The 24,523-nt window shown below is 33.5% G+C and overlaps 1 protein-coding gene across 14 annotated transcripts in view; it reads left to right on the forward strand.

Moving 5' to 3' along the window:
- KHDRBS2 (KH RNA binding domain containing, signal transduction associated 2) overlaps window positions 1-24,523 on the forward strand; it is a 512,467-nt gene that overhangs the window by 223,387 nt on the left and 264,557 nt on the right. For all 14 annotated transcript variants that reach the window (XR_005650707.1, XR_005650704.1, XR_005650702.1 and 11 more), the window contains one exon: window positions 21,547-21,693. Coding sequence is in view for 5 of the 14 variants with exons in the window: in XM_039852950.1 (XP_039708884.1) it covers window positions 21,547-21,693 (147 nt within the window). In the remaining 9 variants the exon portion in view is untranslated. The remainder of the gene's footprint in view (window positions 1-21,546; window positions 21,694-24,523) is intronic.

Raw genomic sequence — 24,523 nt, forward strand, 5'->3', positions numbered from 1 at the left:
GGTCTTGACCTACATTTTGACAAACCAATGATCTAAGACCTGCACTTTAAAAACATGCAGTACCAGTTGGGCACTAGACTAAATGGGGGGATCACTTTGTAAATTATATAAATGTCTAACCACTATCCACTGTGCTGTACACTTGAATCTAATATAAAATAATATCGAATGTCAACTCTTAATTGAAAAATAAAAATAATTTAAAAATTAAAATATAGGTTTAAATCTATTTTATTTTTATTTTTATTTTATTTTTGTTTCTTACTGGATTCTGAGATTTGTTATGTCTTTAATCTTACATTCTTAAGTTCTACCACTTTTAAAAAGTGGTACACTTCTTTTTACAATTTTTAATTCTTAGCATTCAGTATTCTTGCCTATTAAAAGTGGACTTTTTAAGATTGCATATCTCATTTTGAAAACAAATTGTCTATAAATGTAAATATTCTGGATTGAGTCACTAGGTCCAAAGGATGCATTTACTTATTAAAAAATAGTTTAAAGTATTAGCACAGAAGCCAAGCTATAAAATGACTAGATAGTGTTAAACAAAGAGATCATGAATCTTAAAATCCTAGATCATATGTTTTAGTGAGAAGTAAAAACTGCTTTTTTTCTAGATATTTTAAATTACTTTTAGCTTTTAGTTGCATTTTACCTCTATTACAACTTAGATCAGCTATCTACTTGGGCTCAGCTATAGTTTTATTGATGTTTCTTTTGTTCTTGTCTATGTTATTGTGGGAAAACAACTTGTTTAATGTTCTTTGATTTCCATAATAATATGAGGAGCATCTAATCTTTAATTTTGTATTTGATTTTAATAATGAATATAATATTTTTTATTTTATTAGTAAACATTTTTTTATCAAATAGATACCACAGAAAGTCTGAAGGGTTGAAAAATACTCTAAAAATAAAATATATCTTTTCATGATTTAATAAGTATATTGTTTTTAACTGGCATTAAAATTTAGTTTGTTCTAGTACTACCAAAACCTTCTTGGGTTAATGATTTATTATCTGATTCTAGTTAGTTGACTGAACCGGATGCAATATGTGGGATAATAAAAAAAAATTGTAATCTTAAGTATTCTAGGGGCAATTATAAAATTTAAGAAGAGTTACTTTAGGGTTCATAAATGCAACATGTGCATACAGTGTATAAAAGAAAGGGGTATAATGAAAACATCTTTTAGTTATGGCAACACTGTTGCCCATAACGATGATGCTTGATCACATATTAATTTATAGAAGAGGTTACAGACATAAAATATGATATCAAAAAATGTCAATTTCAGTAACTATGCAAATTTAACTGAGTTTCTATGTGATTTCTTACTTGCTAATACAGAAAGAAAATATTGCATTTCTGAAGGCACTTAAAAAAGTCACTTACAAATGTTTTTAGTTCCTAGGAGGTGGATGATTATGTGATAAAAAAGTTAACTGTGGAAATTGGTGGCCAGACATTTATCTATTTATCTTATTGTAAATGAGTCAGGTCACTTTCCTGGTCAGTTTCTAAGTTCAGTTGAGAGGTTTTTTTTTTTTTTTTTAATTAATGATATTTTCAAATTGATCTATATTTTGCCTTGGTGCAAGAGGAATTTTAGTCGGTGCAAATGCAGCGACTAAATGTAGGAAGTTCAGAAACAAAAGAAATAAGATGTAGTCAAGAAAAAGATTTTAGAAATATGACTAAGCCTAACATGGATTAGTTAACAATACGTACACACATATATTTATATCTACATATGATAAAGTTATACTTAGATAAATATACAGCAGTAAGTATAAACTTGAGATGAATTTTGGGGTAGGAAATGTCCAAAAGAGGAAAAATGTATCTATTTTATCCTGTAGTCTGCAGATCAATTTCTTCCTCCTTTTTTTTTTTTTTAGAAATAAGATCGTCTGTTTAATGCTTGGTATGAATTTGAAATGCACAAAACAAAAGAGAAGATACACAAACATATATTTTTTAAATATGCCAGAAAAGAAGTTCAAAACAATGTTCTGGAACATCTATATATGTAACATGAATTAATACCATAACCTCATAAAATAAAGGTCAATAAAGAACTTGTTTTCCTTTCTGTGAAAGAAAACCTCTGTCACATTTGGCGTGTTTGGCCTAATTGGTTTTGCTCATAAGAGAAAGAAGAAATTAAGTATTACTTAAAACAAAAATATAGATTCTATAACCAAAAAATCTATTTTTGCTAGAGAGAATTGGACGCCTTCCAGAAACTTTTGCCTAGAATCTTTTAGGAGCATAAGAAATAGCAATATTATATTTTGACTAAAATTTTGTAAATGAAGTACGATTATAAAATGGTGATTGAAATACTTATTCACTGAATTAATCCAATTTCTTTTCACTTTTTAAAATTGCCTTAAACTGCTTTAATGACTTTTTATTTTACTCATAGTCTTTCAGAATGTTTTGAAGTTTTCAATAAGTCTCCCTGACGTAGGCTTTGAATTTAACTAATTATATTAAAGAGAAAATATATTTCATTTCTAGTACCACTGTATGCAGAATAATTAAACTATTTGATGTTAATTTATACCTATAATTCAGTTTTAAAATTAATTATGATTACTATATCTCAAACTGAGTTACATTTTCAAACAGTAAACCAAACATTGATTCTAGCTGATATTAGGTTCCAACTTCTGTGTCCAAAGCATTTTTCTTAGACATTTTTTAGAACAGCTAATGTTTTCTAAATGTATTTTAGTCATTTGTCTCCTCTATAATACTATGCATATGTTGTGAAAGGGTGCTGTCCACCTTTGGATCATAGCAACTGAATTTCATTGGAGCTTAGAAAAAGAACATATACCTTGGCTGGGTGTTGGTTGGGAGAACTAACATCAGCCTTGAGAGGACACTGAAGTCTTGACATCAGCCTTGAGAGAGCATCCTCCAGAGTCAGTGATATATGTTGCCTCTCATTATACCCTGAAGGGCTTTATTCAGGATTAGGAGGATTCATAGCTTGTTGAACTCTAAAAGAGCTAATTTAATGGATTGGTGTTAAATTGGAAGAAGGCTCTAAATTGAGGCAAGATAATTTTATCAGTGAAGTTAGATGGGAATGTCAATATCATTCTCACAAAATTTGCAAGACAAACTAGTATAGATAAACTCGAATAATGGGCTGCATCTGGCTGATTCTTTCAATTAAAAATTTTAACAGCCAATTTCAAATTGTCAATGATGTTATTACTTCTGAACATTTAGCAATACATGTGAGATAATTCTAGAGGTCTCCGTTGACTATAAGCTAAAGTGTGTCAAGGGTGGGACAGCTTGTCTTAGCTGATGTTTATGAACCTTTCCACCCAGAACCAATAACATGATAATTATTTTCTCTCCACTGATTTAAAAAATATTAAAAATAAAACTGTTGACAGTTTTAAAAGCTACAGTTTAAGAGGAATGTTAGCAACCTAGAAGTAATCAGAACAAGAGTCCAGGATGGTGACAAGTGCAAAAATTGGTTTGACTTAGAAAACAAATGATGGAAATGTATTAACTTAAAAATACATGTGTGTGTTTAATAGTTAAAAGGTTATGATAATAAAGAGATACTAAAGTTCTATGTGACTTGAGAGAGCAAAAATAGCAGTTCATAGAAGTTTAAAGTTTTAGATTTCAACTTCATGTGGAGAGCTTTGTAAGAAATAGGGGTTCTCTGGATTAGAATCAGTTCCTTTTTCAGAGGGAAAGCAGCTCTATTTTTCTGTCTACTAACCATTCCTTGATATAATACAATTCAAAATATAAAGTGAATACCTAGTATTCTAATAAGAAGCCCCAGAAAATAAGATTTTTAGCAAAATTGATTATAAAGACATTTAGGAATATAGATATAATAGTTAGCTATCTGCTTATAATATAAAACTAATTTGAATACAGAAATATAGTGGTTTTCTTCTACTTATTTCATATATGTAATGTCTAATCAGAGTCGTGACATCGGCATCTTCATTAACCAATTTGGGGCCATCTAAAAGCTTTCCTTAACACATCATTTTTATTTTCATGTAAGTTATTTGTGATACAGTGCTTTTTGAATCTCTCTGTGATGCTCTAATTGGAATTGTCATCCCAAATCATAGATACCTTTTTATAAAGCATTAAAACTTTTCTAGCATTTGCCCTCTAAGCAGATTAAACATAGTAAATGCTTTTAAGTGATCTTTAAAAGATTGTTCACATAGCCAATTGTGATATCAAATTCCCCCAAATAATTATACATGTGCTCAATTTTTATTGACTCCTTCCTTTTTTAACCAGTATTACTAGATGATCTATAAGCATCTCAAGCTAGCATGCATTGATGGAAGTCTTTATAGACAAATGTATCTTCCACAAACAGTAATTTTTTGTTTAAAATTAGGCCATTGACAAAGTCCCATGAAATATGAGAGTTTGAAAGACAGATGTTTAAGGCATATCTCTATTTACAGATAGAAATTGGCAGGAGAAAAGATGAGAATCAACTTAAAACCAGATAGATACAGCATTTCCATTTCATAACCTTCCTTCTGATTTTTTTCTTAGAAACATGGTATGAATTACCATTACCCTCCTCACGTATCCCCCAATTCCCTTCCTAGATTAGAAAATTAAAGTCCAGTTCCCTAGTGATGACTACAGGGCCTCCACTCTCAGAGACATTTAAACTCTTCTACCTCAGATCATGTTGCACTCCTGGCACACTTACCTAGTAAATGTTACCATGAGCTTTTGCTCTTTCTGATGTAAGTGTGTGTTTTCCTACATCCATGTCTTTACTTGTGATTAAGGCAGACCATTTAACTTGTTGTCCAAACCTGAACACTTTTGAGAGTGAAAGGAGGTACTACTAAAAGTAAAAGTAATGGTGTAAATTTGGACTCTCCAAGGCAAACAGGTAAGGAAGATTTCATTCATGATATTCTTCCTTCTTGACCTACTCCCTTCTCCTTTTCAAATCCCAGCCATCCTTCAAAGCCCAACTGAACAAACACCTCTTCTCTAATAATTTGCAGCTTATGAAATCAGACATTAAATGTGTCAAAAAGTGAAGCAAAAATAGTCACTTCTAGTCTGAAGTTCTCTTTCTAATGTATGGAAATGTTATATTAATAATTTTATCACTGGAAAACTGAACAATTATTGTCATTCTGATCTTCTCAATTAATTGCACCTTTTGTAGTTTCGCAAAATTCTATGACTACTTTCACAAAATTTAGGGACAAAGCTTCCCCTCCCCCAAAGAGACAACAACATATACATATATCCACTTTGAAAATATCTCTCCTATTTTTAAAACTCTTTACCATGGTCTACAAAACCTGTATTAGTTTTCTAAACCATCTATTTCAGACCTCATTTGCTTCTACTTTCTACTTTATTCCCTGTGCACAAGCCACACTAGCTTTTTTTCTTTTCCTCAAACATGCCAAAATTATCCTGTCTGAAGATATTTTCTCTTATTTTTCACTTTGCTTGCAATAGCGCTCCCACCTGCCCACTCTCCCTCCAATCTGTGCGGTTGAGCACATTTTCATTACTCAGCACTAAGCTCAGAGATGCCCCGACCACCCTATCCAAATAATGCTCTATTTCTTCTTGTTCTTCCTACCCTTTCTTTTTTTTCTTTTATTGCACTTATGATGTAAAATTATATAGAAGTTTTTGCATCATTTTATTACTTGTCCCCTTCCACTAGAATCTAAGCTCAGTGAGCAGACTGTTTTTAGTTACTGCTATATCCCACACTGGACCAGTTCTTCTAAGGCAAAAGGCCTCAGTAAACATCACTGTGTGAATATATATGCCCAGGAATTAACTCCTATAACTTTTCTTCTGACCTCTGTACCAGAATTTATTATATGTAGATGCCTTATCTCTCCATGTCTACTATGAGCTCTCCAAGGTCAGGAGCTCCCCAGAACTCACAGCACAGACTCTTTACATAAAGGTGCATTTAAAGTATTTATTACTTAAATAAATTAACATATGTTAATGACTCTTTAGAGCAGAACCATCAATGTAATCTTTCCAGATACTTAATTTTCAGAAAAATCCAGTTTGTTTCAAAAGGAGAATGGTAGCGGATTCTTAAAGAAGTGATAGATTTCCTCTTAACAGAGTTGGCCTGTCGAATAAAAGTAATCCACTGTTAATCTGTGCTGGCCCTGAGAGAGATTCCTTTACAGGTGAGTTCCAGCTCAACACCTATTGTCATCACCAGTGGGGTCTTTAAGATGTGGGTTGCTCTACCCTTGGGTTATTCCTCTTTGCAGAAACCTTCCCTTAGGAATTAAGGCCTGATTAGAATTCTTGTGAACTTGTACGTTTTCTGGTACCTTTCATTTAGCTCGCTAAGGAGAGTTTCTTGGTCACTAAAAGCCATTGTATTCCTGTCAGCTACTTTCTCTAATATCTGACAGTGAGGCAAACAGCAAAATATCCTGCAGGTCAGAATCCTGCCTCCGGCCTCGACTTCACTTATTTTTGCGATGTGGGATAAGATATGATTACTAATTGTGGACTTAACAGTTATCATGAGCCAATGTTTGAGTCAATCTATTTTTTAAGATTTTTGTCTGGTTCGTTAAAAAATCCTTCATTTCCTTTAAAAAAAGTGAGAACCTATTATAGATCATAAATGAGAAAATCTCAGCACATTGTGGATAATCAATATATGTTGTTTTTTGTCTTTTTTTGTTTTTTTCCCCACAGAGCCTTAACTAGCAACGTTAGCACCAGGGGCAAGACAGCTAAATATATATGGTGATCACTTCAAAATAAACAAAATATTATTGTGTGTGATGATATTCTACTATTCAATGATATTGTGTGTGTGAGTGTGTGTATGTGTGTCCGTATTATTGAGTGTGATAAATGACCAATCGTAATATGTGTGTTTTTTACATGGTTGAAGAAGTGGCAGGCAGTTGCAGCCCTCCTGTCGCTGACCTGTGTTCTCTAGATACATTCATCATTTCTGGCAGCCACAGCCATGGACATGTTTGCTGTTGGGCTAACAGTGGCAGAGAGGGAGCTATGCTGAGAAGAGATTGGATTAAAACTCTGCAGACTCTAATGTAATTTTTATATCCATCCTCTATAGGTGCTCTGGGATAAAAACTAGTTCTTTAAACTATTATGATTCTACTTTTCCTTTCTGTTTATGCAGTATCCATAGATGCTTATTGCCTTCTGATAAAAAAAAAAGGGTGAGTCTAAACCCCATTAAACATAGGTAGGTGTCGCTGAAAGGTTTTCAGATGATATGATGAAATTAACACTTATCAGTGTTACTGAGGGAGAAGTTCCTCATCTGGAAGAGATATTTGCTGGGCGATATGAGGCAAAATGTGCATCAACAAATATGAGATGTTATGAGGAGCCCAAGTCCAGGTCCTTAGCTCTTCCTTCCGTATTCTTCCTTGACATTATTTTCTGAAAAGTCAAAGAAAAAATTTGAAGAAGGGCTTTCCACACACAAAAGGAATATTTTAGTAGCTCTAGTGTCATATGCCCAAATGCAGATCCCTGTTAAACAATAGTGCTTGAAACTTAGTTACAAAAATGGCTCAAGTACACCCTTTTCTGATGTGCTCTCTTACACGTGTCCAGCATCTCTAGTGCTGGGTTTGTATTTTCTAGTCCTGATAGACTACTCAGTAGGTCTATAATGACAAAACAGAGGTGAGCTTCTTAGGAAAAAAATATGTTTATAAAATTAGAATTGATTTACTACAACTTTAGTCTTTTCAGTGTAATTGATTTCTTTGAAAATTCAAAGATATCCTTACTCCCCCCTCCCATCCTTTTGTCAAGTGTATAAGAAAAGCTTTCCTCTTAGACATTATTAAATATATTTTTGCTGAAACAGAGTGAAGGAAAGAAAGGAAAAACAATAATGTGATAAGACATTATAATCTCCAAAAGATCAAATTTTTATGTACTTCATTCTTCCTGGCAAGTGTTCATTAAGTAACAGAAAGCTTAACTGTTTATTTGGTTAAAACGATTAATATAAAAGTATGTAGAGATTATACATTTTATTAACATTTAGATATGTTCTAAGAATCATCATTTAAGTATACTCTGACCTAATTCGCCTCCCCATCTCTCTCTCTCTCTCACATACACAACACACACAAGATACTACAGAAAAATACACTCCCTGTTTAATAAGATCTATGTAATCTAACATTCTGATGGAAGTTGCTATCAATATGAATAATATAATATCAAATATTTATGATATTATTTAGAAGATGCTACAGTTAAGATTCTATGGAGCAAACTTTTCTGCGTTGCTGGCTGTGTACAGTCGAGATGAATACATTTGATCTGAACCTTGTAAGAAAAACAAAGATCCACAGTGGTCTGAGAGAGGACCATGATTTCAGAGAAAGGTGAGGATTTTCTCCTTTAGTGATTGCAAAATAGTGTCTGCAAAGGGAATGGCAGAAGATGAAACTGCAAGCTAAGCCAGTACCATATTAAAAAGGTCTGTAGTGCTATGTTGAAATTGTTGAATTTTAGTTAAATATCACCAGAGGCTTTTAAACAGGAAGTAATATGATCTGGAAACCCTTTTCAGAAAGCTAAAAGTGGCAACAATATATATTCTTCTGCTCATGGCATTTATTGACCTTGAGTCTATGCTGTAAATTTGGATGCCCTTTCACACTGATACCAGGTATATTCTAGTCAGTGGTTAGCCACTTTATGGTGTTTGCTTTTCAGTCTGGTTGCCTGATGAACAGCGTAATGCATTTGTTCAAAGCAGAGTTTTTATATTATATCTTCAAGGGCCAAATTGATTTGTCTGCTGCTATTGCATTTCCAGTAGGCAGCATCTCTACAATTCTGCAGGAACTTCTTCAGCAGCTTTTTGTGGCCTTTCTGTTGTTCTTGTTTTTTCCTTCTGGCTGTAGTCAGCATTCCGGGTCAGAGCTGTTTTGGTGTCCTATTGCCGTCTCTTCTACAAACATGTCTGGTTGCACATGAAGTCTCCCCCAAATTGATATTCCAACTCTAAATTTTCTTTCAGACCAGCATTTGGCCTGTTGATCCCTGCCAGCTGGGATTCACTAGTATTTGCTTTTCCATTATTGGTTGGCAGTGACAACTTGCCCTTTAAGCACCATGAGGCTCAGAAGCAATTCTGGAAATATCTCTTGGGTTAAAGATGACTTTCCTGAAATCCTCTTAGACAGCTCACTTGTTGTCTTCACTTCTTAATTGGTTCATAGGTTTCTTTTCAGCACACCTTTCTTCCCAGCCCCGATTCTGAATTTAAAAAATATCTGTCTCAGGCTTCATGAAACCTTTTTATCCTTGAGGATGCTTCTTCTTGAAATGGAAAGAGAATACAGGTACCCTGAGAGCTAGCATGCTAAGTAAAGTGATTCATAAAATATTTTCCATTACCCACATTATTGCCAAACATCTTTCATTTGGCTTATTGCTTTTGTCAGCATGTACTCAGAACAATTTAAATACTTCTTAAATCTAGACTACTGAGACTTTTTGGAAATAGGCCTCGTCTTTTGCATTAGTGAAAATTTTTCAAAGGAATTAGTTCCAGGTAGTCTAAACATTGGATTTCTTGGAAGAGCATAATAAATGCCATAATTTGTAGTGGAATAGTTAAAATGATGAATTATCACCTTATTAGATCACCAGCATCCATGGCCTTGGGAATTCTATAGTCATACAGTTCTCAGTACTTGAGAAGGGTTATTTAATACTATATATCATTTCTGGAATAGTAAATATAACTATGCATAGAAAGCACTCAGCACAGGGCTGGATAAATACTGGTAGACATATTATTCATATTTCTAAATTCAAAATTTTGTAGATGAGAAGTCCACTGCCAATTATATTTTTTTCTCTTTGTAGATCTAGTTCTGGAAGCTTGCAAGAGGTTTTTCTTGTTGTGTTTGCTTACTTGCTTGCTTTTTTATACTTAAAGTTCAGAGATTTTAATGAGATATACACCAAAGTGTTTTTTCTCTTCGAGTCAGGGTGGAATTAGTTGAGCCCTTATAATCTGCAGAGTGTAATTTTTTTCTATTAGTTGTTAATTTTTGTTGTTGTTCTTCCTTATGTTGTTCTCTCCATGTGGAATTTTTATTATTTACATATTAGCTTTCCTGGATCTATCCTTCATATCTGTGTTATTTACTTTGTGATCATTATCTATTCATGTACTTTTCTTTGTTTTTAATATTTCTCGACATCCTCTCCATAATTTAATCTACTGAATTGTTGTTTTGATTTGAGTTCCCCTAGGAAAAGACAGGGTGGCAGGATTTAATTATGTGAAGTTTATTTGTAAGGAGATCTCTGAATCCCTGGTAGAGGATTAAGGAAGTAGATTTTAAAAAAATTAAAAAAAAAAAACCAACATATAATGTGCATTCTCAAACAAGTTAAACCTGTGAGCAACTGAACATTATCCCACTGGGGAACTCTGAGAAAGAAGAAGATGCAAGTCACCCTATCTTAGGATTGAACACGCTGGGGTATTTGTAAGCCAACTCTCCCCAGTCACTAGCTGAGAGCTGCTCCTGGAGGAGGGTAGTTCCCTGGCATTTCCTCCCTGCTGCGTGCACAGATGGGGCTCTCTCTCATAACTAGACCAAGCCATCTCGGCAAAAAGATGAGTAAATGCTGTTTGCGTGAAGATGGTAAGGCAGGGGAACATGGGCAGAGGACCAACAGCATCTGTCACTATTTGTTTCAGTGGATGTTGGGAAATATAATTAATAACAAAATCTTCTTTTTCACAAAGGTAGGATAGGAGAAAGACACTTTTATTACTGAATAAGCATTAAACCAGAATGTGATGGACATCACAGGCAATCCACCAAGAGATTATGAAGACCGAAAGAAATCTCACTCTTTAGCCAAGCAGATACTACCCATTACATACTTGTTCTCAACATAAACAATAACCAGTCCTCCAGTAAGTCCTCCTTGACAGCACCATTGGTCATGCAGTTCATCCTAATTTATCTGGTTACTGGGGGGTGACCATCAGTGTTAGCTAATGGCTTCATTCAAGGGAAAACCAAACTTCTCATGTCTTTATGACAGGAAGCAGTTTTGCAATTAGAGCAAGTCATTTCCCAAAATTAGGCTCCTACCTTCCCACAGAAACTGGGAGATGGGGGTTATCTATCCTGATGCTTACATTTCAAAGAGATGTCTTCCATGTGTCTGAGAAAGACATTTCTAAGTCATAAAGCTGACAAAAGGCCTATCTGTCTTCAAAAGGATTTATATACATTCAAAGAGAGAACTTACTTACAATCAAGTTTTTGAAAACTAAGTACTCTGAGGAAAAAAAGAGGGAGGGAAATATCTTCTCTTGTTTTCATCAGGAAGAATTAAGCCTCTTATTTTGAATTTTTATTTGCTCTTAACTTGGAAATCATGTTTTCTAAAACGGTAAAATTTTTGTACCTGCATTTTATCTCAACTGCTTCCTAAAATGTGTTTGTCGAAGTGTTCATTTTTCACTTCCAGCAATTCATTTGGCAGTGTTCAAATGGCATGTGTTTGGATGTTCTGCTTGACTTTCTTGTCTATGGCTGCTAGTATTGCATGTTGTTTTTATTTGTGAGCTTAGATATGATTGTTGAAATCAAGTAGTGAAGTCCTTTAAATAGTAGGTGGGAGAAAGGGATTTTCACCCCTGTGAACCCCTGGTCCCTTTTTTTCCTGATTTCTCCCAGCCTCAAATGTAGGACATGCTTAACTTTCATCTTGGTTTCTTCTCAGTTTCCATTTTGAGGTCAGGGAGAACTGTTACATGCACATGTCCTTTGCCCACAATGTTCATAGATCTCTGAGTGCCAGGTTCTTCCCAGGATCCATTTCCCTCTTTCTGGATCCACTGGGCTCCAATACCATTCTATAAGTGCTTTCACATCCCTATAACAATTCCCTCTACTGAACCTGAACAGAGCCCCTTTACATTCATTTCCATCTGGGAAGGAAGAGACTAGAGAAGCATATTTAGATAATTTGTGATTCCACACTGTTCTGTTCCTACAAAATAAATGTTTGTGAGTATCTTAATTACTAAGCAAATGACTTTTAAATAATTAAATGTGAAGACACAGGCCTTTCATATGTTTATTCAGGAGGATGACTAGTAAATCTCCCTATGGATTCCATTTGGTCAAGATTGGTTACCTTCTCCTTGAGTAATGAAATAACCCATTTATTCTTTTTTCTTTCTTTCTTTTTTTTTTACTTTTTTTTAAGTTTATTGGGGGAACATTGGTTAATACAATTACATAATTTTAAGGTATACATTATCATTTCACATCTGTATATTCTATTGTGTGTTTCCCACCCAGAGTCCAGTTTCCTTCAGCTACCATATATTTGACCCCCTTTACCCTGTGTACCTCTTCCCTCCTCCCCCAACCCCAACCCTCTGGTAACCACTAGTCCATTGGCCATGTCCCTGCGTCTTTGTTTGTCCTGTTCATTTGTTGCTTTTAGGTTTACATCTACATATAAGTGATATCATGTGATTTTCAACTTTTTCAGTATGGCTTATTTTGCTTATTAGCATGATTATCTCGAGGTTGTCGCAAATGGCAGTATTTCATCTCTTCTTATGGCTAATATTACATTGTATGTATGTACCACAGCTTCTTTAGCCAATCGTCTACTGTAGGACACTTTGGTTGCTTCCATGTCCTGGCCACTGTGAACAGTGCTGCTATGAACATCAGTGTTCAAATATCTTTTTGGATATGGGTTTTCAAGTCTTTGGGGTAAATACTCAGCTGAGAGGTTGCTGGATCATATGCTAGATCCATTCTTAGTTTTCTGAGGAACCTCCACACTGTTTTCTATAGTGGTTGTATCAATTTGCAGTCCCACCAGCAGTGTATGAGGTTTCCACATCCTCACCAACATTTGTTATTGCTTGTTCTGTTGATTATAGCTATTCTAACAAGCGTAAGATAGTATCTCATTGTGGTTTTGATTTGCATTTCCCTAATAGCTAGCGATGTTGAGAGATTTTTTATATATTTCTTGGCCATTTGTATGTCCTCTAGGGAGAAGTGTCTGTTCAGGTCCTCTGCTCATTTTTTGATTGGATCATTTGTTTTTTTGTTGTTGTCGTTATTGAGTTGTATGAGTTCTTTGTATATTTTGGATATTAGGCCCTTATCGAGGGCGTTCCTTGCAAATATATTTTCCCATTTGGGTGGTTGTCTCTTTACCTTGTTGATTTCTTTTGCTGAGCAGAAGTGTTTTAGTTTGATGCAGTCCCATTCATTTACTTTACTTTCCTTTTTTTGAAGTCAAATTCATAAAATCCTTTTTAAGTCCAAGGTCCTTGAGTTTAGGTCCTATGTTTTCTTCTATGCGTATTATTAATTCTGGTCTTATATTCAGGTCCTTAATTCATTTTGAGTTAATTTTGGTGAGTGGTGATAGATAACAGTCTAGTTTCATTCTTTTGCAGATGGCCTTCTAAGTTTCCAGCACCATTTATTGAAGAGGCTTTCCTTCTCTACTGTATGCTTTTGGCTTTTTGGTCGAAAATTATTTGCCTATATAAATATGGGTTTATTTCTGGACTTTCGATTCTGTTCCACTGGTCTGTGTGTCTCTTTTGTTGCCAATACCATGCCGTTTTGATTACTGTCGCTTTATAGTATGATTTCAAGTCGGGCAGAGTGATGCCTCCAGCCCATTCTTTTTTCTCTGGATGGCTTTGGCAATTCGGGGTCTTTTTTGCTTCCGTACAAATCTGATGATTTTGTGTTTTATTTCTTTACAAAATGCTGATGAGATTTTGATGGGGATTGCATTAAATCTGTATAATGCTTTAGGTTATAAGGTCATTTTGACTATGTTGATTCTTCTAATCCAAGAAAATGGAATATCTTTCCATTTCTTCAATTTCTTTTAATACAGTTTTGTAATTTTCATTATATAGGTCCTTCACTTGTTCTGTTAAATTTATTCCTAGATATTTTATTCTTTTTGTTGCAATTGAAAAAGGGATTATTTTTTTCACTTCTTTTTCTGACACTTCATTATTAGAGTACAGGAAAGCTATGGATTTTTGAACGTTGATTTTGTATCCAGAAACTTTACTGTATTTGCTCATTGTTTCTAGTATTGTTCGTGTGGAGTCTTTAGGATTTTCTATATAGAGAATCATGTCATCTGCAAATAGTGACACTTTGACTTCTTCATTTCCTATTCGGATGCCTTTTATATCTTTCTCTTGCCTGATTGCACTTGCTAGGACCTCCAATGTTATATGGAATAACAGTTAACCCATTTTTTCTATCAAAACACTCTTTTAACTGTTGTGGATTGCACACCTTTCTAGTTTGAAAAGTTGGACCATTCTTTATGTAATCTAGAGTATATAATTTCACTATCCTGAAGTGACATTCTTACCCTTTCGTAAATCATCAATTTCCAGACACAAGCATAAGGAATACTCTGTTTGGTAGTATCCACTGATCTGCTTTCAAAATACTGACCTACTTTTAAAAATATCACCATTGGTTCCATTGATGCTTCTGGTACTTCATCCTTCATGAATCTAGACAGTGTTAGAATTGGTGTGAAGACTGGACAGATTTCCCTCTCTTAGCTGACCATTTGGAGGATGGATGGCTGTAACATGGAAGAGTTATTGCCACATTCAATTCAAAAGAGCAAGGATTTGTCAGTGAAGGTGACAAGAATCAGAGCCATTGCTTCTCTATCATGTATTTATGTATATACATTTGTATAAACACCTTTTGTGTGAATAAATTTTGGACAGCTAATTTGTACTGACATAAAAGAATTTTCATGTATACATATATAAAAATGCTTTTAAATAGGTGATTCAGACAAATCTGTTCAGGCCAAGATATAAATAAGAAATGTGTGTTTATTTGAATTTCTCGATGGAGAAAACCATGCAGACAATAGACTTATTTATTTCTGAAGATGATTTATATTAAAAGAATGTTCCATGGGGCATTAAGAAGAAAAAGTCTTCTAAAAGCACTCCAGTGCTTTTAGGGTAACTTATAACTCTAAGGATAAAATATGACAGTAATAATTGCTAAAGTAAAAACAAACAAACAAACAAACAAACAAAAACAAAGTCTAAAACTTGCATATACTCTATATCATGTATTTTCTACTTAAAAAAAGTTATTTGGTTTATTCCTGTTACTGGAAGAGCTACTCTTAGGACATCAATTGGGATATTTGAATACATTAATTCTTTCAGTTCATATATAATTATATAATTGTGTATATTGTTTTAAATCTTAGATATTTAGCATAATTATATTTAGCAATAGTCATATTTGATTAGTGCTTACTATGTTATTACCATTATTGTTTTACAGATGAAGAATTAGAAGCCCAAAATAGTGAGGTCACCTGCCCAAGTTTTCACACTATTAAGTAGAAGGGCTGGGATTTGAACCCTGGCTATCATGAACAGAACCTGAGCAGCTAACTAATGTGATATGTGGCCTTTCAATGCTATGTGGTTCATGTGACATACTGTAGACAATAAATTTATTATTCATTTGAAAGTTAAAATTGAAGAAAGTATACATGATGATGTTAATTTTTCCTATCTTTCTAAAACATGAGCTCTTTGGCTTAGGGTAATTTTAAATATACTTCTCTTAAAGTAAATTTATAAATTTAAATTAACTTAATAAGTCACTAGCATCAAACTGATTCACTCCTGGTTACATTCATCGAAGCAACACTTAATTTGAAACTTTTGGATTTATATTCTTTCAAGTGAATTAAATGTTCATAATAAACATCCATTAACATAAGAGTTTGGCTTTGGAGTCATTGGGCAGACCAAATTCAAATTTTTTTACTTCTTGAATAACTGCAACCAAATTACTTAGTTCCTCTAAGAGAAAATTTTTAACTTTTGCTGAGTCTTTATAATATACCAGGCACTATACTTGTGATTTATATACATTACCCCATTTCATCTTTATATGAGAGATTTAGAGTTTCCTTATTCTGTAGATTAAGAGCCTAAATCTCAAAAAGTTTTGTAATTTTTTTCAAATATTATCAATAATAAATATCAATGCTGTTAATTTGAATCTAGTTGTCTCTGACTCCAAATCATTTTTTTTTTTATTTTTACTACACTCTACTGCTTCCAATGTCCACCTAAGGTTTATTTGAAGATTAAATGATATAATGTGTATAAAATATGCAGTACAATCTAATTGTAGTTACTCAAAGATTAACACAAATAGTTGCCATTTTGAATTTTGATTTTTCTCAGTATCTTAAAATACACTCTATTTGGAAGGTAGCATTTTCTAATACTAAAGTTCTAAGTAGCAGGATGAGGATGCCTTCGAAGGAAAGTCACATGGTGAGTAATGGAATTTTGAAGCTATGAGAGACCGTAGACATCATGTCTACTGCTGTCTATTGCTTTTAGTTTAGTGAACTTGTGGAACAGTATCTTTTTACCTGATATTTTTATACATAAACAGGCCTAAGTTGAGATGATATGGTTGAGTGGAATGGAGGAGAATCCTCATTTTACGCTAAGGTGATTCACCTTTCTGGAACCCTCTTGGCTCTCTGTACATCATCATTTGAAAATTACCTCTCTAGTAACCTCTTCTTGTTTTGCATATGAAGAAACTGAGGGCCACATGAGCAAAATATCTCCTAAAGTTGATAGCTAGTAGTGGAGCCATGACCAGAAGAGCCATTATATTTGGCACTTTCTAAGTCCTGGTCTAGGATGCTTTCCTGGACTCACAGCCACATAAGAGAGCTTCCAGGAAAGCTCAGGTTGGTTTTTGTTTGTAGGATTTTTGTTTGTAGGATGTTTATTATGAACATTTAATTCATAATAATTTGTTTCTATACTTAGGGAGTCATACAGATTTTTTTTTCAATCTTTAAGATGGTTGCAGTTGCTAAAATATTATTATAAAGTTTTCAATCATTGGGATCTTTTCTCTGGATTCTACTCAAAAGCTTGCTAAGGCTGATTCTTGGGTGCAAACAGTAAGCACTGTATTTATACAGCCATAGATTTTGCTGAAATTGGATAGCCTAATAAGAACTAATGCAATTCCCAATCCTTATCTAATAAGGTAACAAACCATAGGAGGGACTAGATAGGAGGGGCTATTGTTAAAAAGGTTGTTTATTGTAACGAATTTATGAGCAGCACCACCGTACTCTTTGGGGTTAGTAGCTTCTGTTGTTTTGTTTACTTACACAGACTCCGTGTTTATAACCAGAGAACAAATACTTGCTATGGTGCAAATTTCAGTTGCATAATTATTTAATTATAAAATAAATTATCACTAAATTTGCATATATGCAATGTATACATTATTATTCATTTAACAGGAGACATGTTGAGGTTAATAATAATAATTGGAGACATTTTTCCTAAGCTAAAAAGAAATTCATGTTAGTAAGTATAATTCATTCCATTCCATTTGTCTTAGGACAATTAATGTTTGAGCATTTAAAGAAAGTCTTAGCATGATCAGTAAAGTGAAAATATGGCTTGATGATAAGAGAAAAATGCAGCATAATTTTCACCCTTAAGTAATTCATTCAAAAAGAATTTTTTGAGTACCTTTCCCATGTCCTATCAGATACATTTGTATATGCAGAATAATTTGAGAAAATGAGAAAATGATGAAACAGACATGTGTAAAGATAAATCATGAAATAGAAAGATGATGCCGTAATTGATCTAGTAACAAAGTATGATGGGAAAAAAATGAAGGCATTAATTTAATTAACAGGAGCAATTTATGATACAGTGAAATCTCAACCTATGTGTGGTCTACTTTTGACAATTTAAAAAAAGTTGAAATGAGAATTATAAAAATACAACAAAATACAATACCGGCAAATACAACAGATATAAATAATTTTGAGAACAAACACCACTGACTCCTTTTTTGTAAAGTGTAGGTGGTGGGAGCTCAAGCAGTTAGGTTATCTTGGACATTAGCTTACATATTTTTTGAAGAATTAGTATGTGGTTAATAACTATTTGAGTCAGTTAAATAGATAAGAGTAAAGTCTACTTCTACAATTAAATATTTAAGAAAGATAACATAACATTTAAATGACATAACATTATGTATAAATCTAGATGAACATATAAGTGTTTAAAAAATGAATAGGGTATCAACTCAGTTATTCAGGTGTTCTCTCTGCTGGTGGTATGAGTTATAGGATTCCCTTCAGGAGACTGTGAAAGGACAAAATACCAAAATCTGGAAAATCGCAAAGGAGGAATACATGGTCTATATCATAATATGAACAACTTATAACATATTCTAAAAAAAAATACCCAAAGCAGGTGACTACTCTTTTTTAACTTGACCAGATGGAAACATTTTGTTCACTAGATTCCCACTTTAAAGAGCACTGTGTATGTGGGTATGTGTGATTCCAAACTGTGACTTCTAAGGATAGGGTCAACTAACTGGTGTCCTTTTTATTTCATTGAGCTCTGTAATAAACTAGACGTATAAGCTTGGGAATTAGCACTCAATAACTAATTTCCTCTGTTTAATAGAGGCGAAAATAATTTTAAATTCTCTAGGAAATTTCAGGTGGGAAGAGACAGTAATTCAAAATTTAGAGACAAGGCAAAAATTAAAATCGTGTAATGAAGTGGGAAAGGGCTTGGGACACGAGAATGATGATTTTTGGACTGTTCTGTAATGTTATTATCAATGTAACCTGTTTGATTTGTGCCCCTCTGATATTTTAAAGGAATCTATGTCACCCATGAGTGATTTTGAGAGTAGAACTTGTAGAGTATTTTAAGAAATGTTGAGTTTTATATTAACATTGGCATTTGGCAGATCCAGGGACCAAATGGCTGGACTCAGTACCAGAGCACAAGGGGACATCTGATTCTGTGTCTTATTTTGGGCAATGTGCTTTGAATTATCTGAACTAAGATGAAATACCCAGTTGCGAGATGACTTGAATCCCTACTCAAAAATAGAATCAGGGCATGGAGGGTCCTAACCATCTCCCCCTACTATTAGACCAACTGCACAGGGAAATAGAGAATGACGCTTCATGAAGCCAGTTGTCTTAGGAATACAACATAACTATCCATGGGAAATTGTGCAAACCAATCTGAGCTTGACCTTAAAAATTTTGGATGAATTATTTGGTTGGAACTGATGGTTGCAAACACAGAGATAGGGATAAACAGTGTAGTATGAAATCACTAGCATTTTTAGCTAAGCCCTCCATAAAGCTCTTTGTAGAGAAGATATGTGAGAACCTTGAAAACAGTAATTTCACCCATCACTGATGGGCACACAGCTACTAAATCAGAAGCTTTTGGGAAAAGGGAAAGGATATTCATGGCAGATGTGCTTGATGTATAAGGACCACTAATCTGCAGTAGGATACGCTGGAAAGCACAGGGCCACATGGGTCTGGATACCAGGAAATTGCTGAGACCACTGGCTAAGGTCTTCCAGAAATTAAAGATATCCATGGGGAAATCTAAATGTATAAAAAGTTTACTTATACATATGAACTTGTATCAGCCACACACCTATAGTGATTAAGAACTTGACCTTTGGTATTAGATTACCTGGATTCTAATCCAACTCCATCATTCATAGTGTGTCTAACTCTGGACAAGTTTCTCTCTGTGTGCCATAGTCTCCTCAACAATAAAATGAGGAAAGTAACATTATCTAGCATAAGGGTATAGTTAGGCAGATAAAATTAGATAATCCATGGAAAGTACTTTGCATGCCTGTGACCTGAGAAGCAGTACCAAAACTAGGACTTCTATTCTATTAGTATTACATTGCAAAAAGAGACTTGAAGAATATACACTGAAAATGGTAAAATTATATCTTGAATTATGTAGTTGTGGATTTTTTATAAAATATTGATACTTCTTGGGATTTTTCTTCAATAAATATGTTCTTTTGAATGAAAGGAAAACTTTTCAATGTCAAATTGTTACCAAGTCTTTTATAGAAGGTAAAATGCAGATGATAATTCCTACGAAAAAGTTTCCTTAAAATCCTTTTAGTAATTAAATGCATGAGAGCGTTTCCAATTAGAATCTATGTAGTGCCATTCCATTCTCTATAAAATAACTAATAAAAACTGATATGTTTTACTTATATTTTACCTTAACATATGACTTTGGTAGAATTTCTTATGTTTAGCAGCTAATAATTTAACTTAAGATAATTAACTCGTGATTGTTCTGTAATAGCTGAAAACCACAAATCATTTTCTGAAGGTCAGTGGTTATAGTAAATAGCCTCGATGGAATAAATGTGCCATTTTTATGGAAGATTAAATAATATCAACTGAGTGTACACTGTTTTAAACAGAATTTTGAATACTATCAAGTAGATTCACCTTTAGTACATGCATCTTACATTCTTTTGATTAATCCCTGTGCCCTTTTGAATGCTTTTATTAGATGTAAATTTAATCTTCTGTAGAGTTAACTTTGGGACTATATATGTCAGTTTATATACAAGATTATCTAGCATTTATAATTTTCTTAATCTTTATCTTTAACCTTCTTGCCATTATATTCCTTGTTCTGTTTAGCGTAGCCTCCCAGGGTACCATGATCTTCGTTATAAAAGACACAAAAGATAATTGGGCAGAAACATGAAAACACTACTAACCCATTCATAATCAACTTATTAAATAATGCATTTGTTGCAAAAATAGACATTTTCCCAAAATATATTTGGGATTCTTTGATAAGAAATACCTCAAGAGATTTGTTAAATTACTATAAATATACTTACTGGTGTCCAGGTACTTCTGCCATTCAGGTTGCCTGTGATGTCTGCCTACATTCAGATGAAATTTAGAGCTTTATGTTTATCACTCCAACTGGGGGTATAATACTGTTTTTGAAAATAGAATTTGGCTAGCTGTTCAACACAATTTAATTTAATAGTCAAGTGTCATTTTAACTAGCCCTGAACGATGACTCAGAGACAGCTCATTGTCACCCAGTATACATTCTCAATTTTCCTGTCATAAATGAAGCCCTCATATTTTAGATAGTCTGCTCAGTCTGAGTTGACATTTAGCCTCCATTGCATCCGGGATCATCATGTGAATACACTCTTGGCAAAGAGATGTGAGTAGAAATGATATATGAAACCTTTGGTATATATCCTTGAAAAGAAGTATTTTGTTGTCCTCATTTTCTTTTGATTTTCCATGGAGTGGAATTCAGATTTAGCTGATTAAAATCTGTGTAGCTGATAATTATGCCAGTTTTTTTAAAATTATTCACTCAAAAATGATTTTAAGTTTTTTAAATGGCTTGTTTCATTCTTATTTCTCAAAGGGTTTCTACTTATGGAAAATTTGCTTAGATTATACCCTTTTGTCATATTCTCAGTAAAAGTTAAATCAGTGTAAAATGAGTGGATTTTTATTACTAAAAATAACCTCTTTCACAGGAAGAAGAACTAAGGAAGAGTGGGGAAGCCAAATATGCCCACTTGAGTGATGAACTTCATGTATTAATTGAAGTGTTTGCTCCACCTGGGGAAGCTTATTCACGTATGAGTCATGCACTGGAAGAGATTAAAAAATTCCTAGTTCCTGTAAGTGTTTTTCATTTTTTACAAAGAAATTTCTCATCAGTTTCTATTTTAAAATGTGCCTTTGATATTCACTTGCTTTTTAGAAGAAAACTCATTTTGCAGACTAACTATTCGGAGTTGATATGAACATAAAATAAAATAGAATGCAAAAATACTTAGCACAGGACCTGGCATGTTACCACATAATAATGGTTTGATGACTGTATTTGTCTTTAGTACATTACATCCATGCACCAATTCTTAGCCATGAAGAATATGATAATTAACACATAAATACAGATACATAATTAAAGTTATATACTTTGTTTTTGTGTCTTAATTATTGGTAAATGACATATTACTGGCAATTTTTAATGAATAAATGAAGCATTTGCAGGTATAATGAGATAGGAAAGACATTAGATATATAATATTTGCAATAAGACAATGATATTTGAAAATACCAAATGTATTTTTATGTGATATTATGCAAGGTTCTAGCTCATTATAACACATAATGTAAATAATCAATATTAATAGAGACAGACATTTGTTAAAACATCAAGGAAAACTTGAGAAAAAATAAGTTCATTGCACTATATGAGAACAAAAAAGGATATTCGGTTAGTAAGGCAGCAAATTCAGGGTTGCATACTGAATGGAATTATACTGATTTTCTAAGAAATCAAAGAAAAGTAAACGAATGAAGCTTTCCTAAAGGGTGACAATTTAGCAATCTATGAACAGGTCCTTCGAATAGAAATCTTGGCATCAGGCTTAGAGCTGGGAATAAGATAATCACAAGAGAATGACCAGTAAGGTTTTCTGGAGTACCTGGGCAGAAGTCTGTGTGTGTGTGTGAGAGAGAGAGAGAGAGAGAGAGAGAGACAGCTAAAATTAATTTGTGCAACAAAGAACACAGTAGATTTCTAATCTAATCAATAAACTCAGGAATAGTTGATGAGTCATAGATTAACAGTGATTTAGAGAATGGGAAAAGAATAAAACAATTTCGAAATGTAAACGTATCAAAATATAACCACATAATCTATTTAGATGACCAGTTTAAATTTTCTGTCAAGACAAGATTATAGAATAATCCCATACCACTCAGATTATTCCCTAATTTCATTTGCACACTGAATTTCTACATCGTTTATTATCTGGTGTTTATCTGACACCTACCTAATAGATCCCACATTAAGAATGAGGATGTATGTTGTCTCTCCCTTTTGCTGCTGAACTACAAATCTAGTGCTACTGGGTGAATGGTTTTACTATATTTAGCTCACACCAGACCTCTGAATATAGGGAATATAAAAAAGATTAGGAGTCTACATTACAAACTCATTTCATAACAGTAGATGAGTCATTTAAATTCTTAGCTTATTCAACTTTAAAAAGAGGGTAATTATAATTAACTGACCTCTGTCATGGTTATTGTGAATATCAAATGGGATATACACATGAAAGGACATAGAAAATTATAAAATATATATAAATGGTTGTATTTAATCTATTTTATTGTTGTAGCAGATGGAGTCTTGAAATGACTTTTTGAGGTGAAATATGTAAGATGAAATACTATTTTATTGCTACATATATATTGGACCTAGGCTGTAGGTTAGGTTAACCCTATTTTATTATAAATGCCACTAATACACCTTACCTCTTAGGCCTCATGATACTTGTAATCATTTCATTTATTTCTTCTCCACGGAAATATATACTCTATGAAGACAGGGCTAGCGATGTCTCTCTTATAGCTCATTATTTAGCATCATGCCTCTCATAATGAGTATTTGTTTGATATTTTGACTAATAGAATGGCTGACAAATAGGTGCCAGTAGTAATGAAGAAGGATAGAATAGCTCTCTGGGTCAGGTCAGGGAATAATATACCACTGTATATACAGATCCAAATGAAGACTGAAAATGTTATTCTCTACTTGTTTCTTACTTTCTCTGGAATTTTATCTCTGCCTGTCCAATTGATCATTTATTGCGCTCCAGACATGCTGGCTTCTGTTCATCAAACACTCTAGGCTCCCAATACTCTAATACTCCCGCGCTAAGGGCCTTCGAAGATTTTTCTCCAAAATATTGACAAGGCTATCTCCTTGTCATTCAGGTCTTGGTTCAGATGTTAACACTGCAGGAAATTCTTCCCTGACCACACAGTCTAAAAGAGCCTCTGTACATTCGTACAGTTCAATTATACTTTGTTCACAATATCACCGGCTACATGATTTAACATTGCAATCATTGTCTATTATGCCCTAACCCTCTTCACTTAAAAATTTTTTTTTCATATGTCTTATCACTTCATATATATATATATGTGTGTATAAATATGTGTGTGTGTGTGTGTGTGTGTGTATAAAACTTTTTTGTTTATCATTGTTTTCTCTGCTAAAATATAAATGTCACGAGGGCAGGGATTATTGTCTAGTTTCACTGCTTATCCTCCCATTTTGAACTATCCCAGGCACATAGATAACACTAATACATATATTTTTGTGAGTGGATAAATGATTGAATAAATAAGCTTTTATAAAATAACTATTTTGATATCTCTCTATGTTTTATTAGCAAATTTTACAATCATTGAAAGTCCTTCTACCTGACAAAGTTTTTTCATTTGCCTCTCTTACCTCAGCACCAAGCAAAGGATGGCATCTGTCACTACAACTGCAAGGGGATAAATTAACTGCCAATTCTTTATTATATGAAATCACTTGGTGATCCAGGTTGCTTTTGATATTTAATATTTAAGTCCAGAAAAATGCTAATACATCTGGACATTAACATTTTTGAGCATCATAGGTGAAGAATAATAGCTAGTAAGAGG

Source organism: Pteropus medius, unplaced genomic scaffold, assembly GCF_902729225.1.
Source record: "Pteropus medius unplaced genomic scaffold, Ma_sr-lr_union100, whole genome shotgun sequence".
In the NCBI taxonomy this organism is placed as follows: Eukaryota; Metazoa; Chordata; class Mammalia; order Chiroptera; family Pteropodidae; genus Pteropus; species Pteropus medius.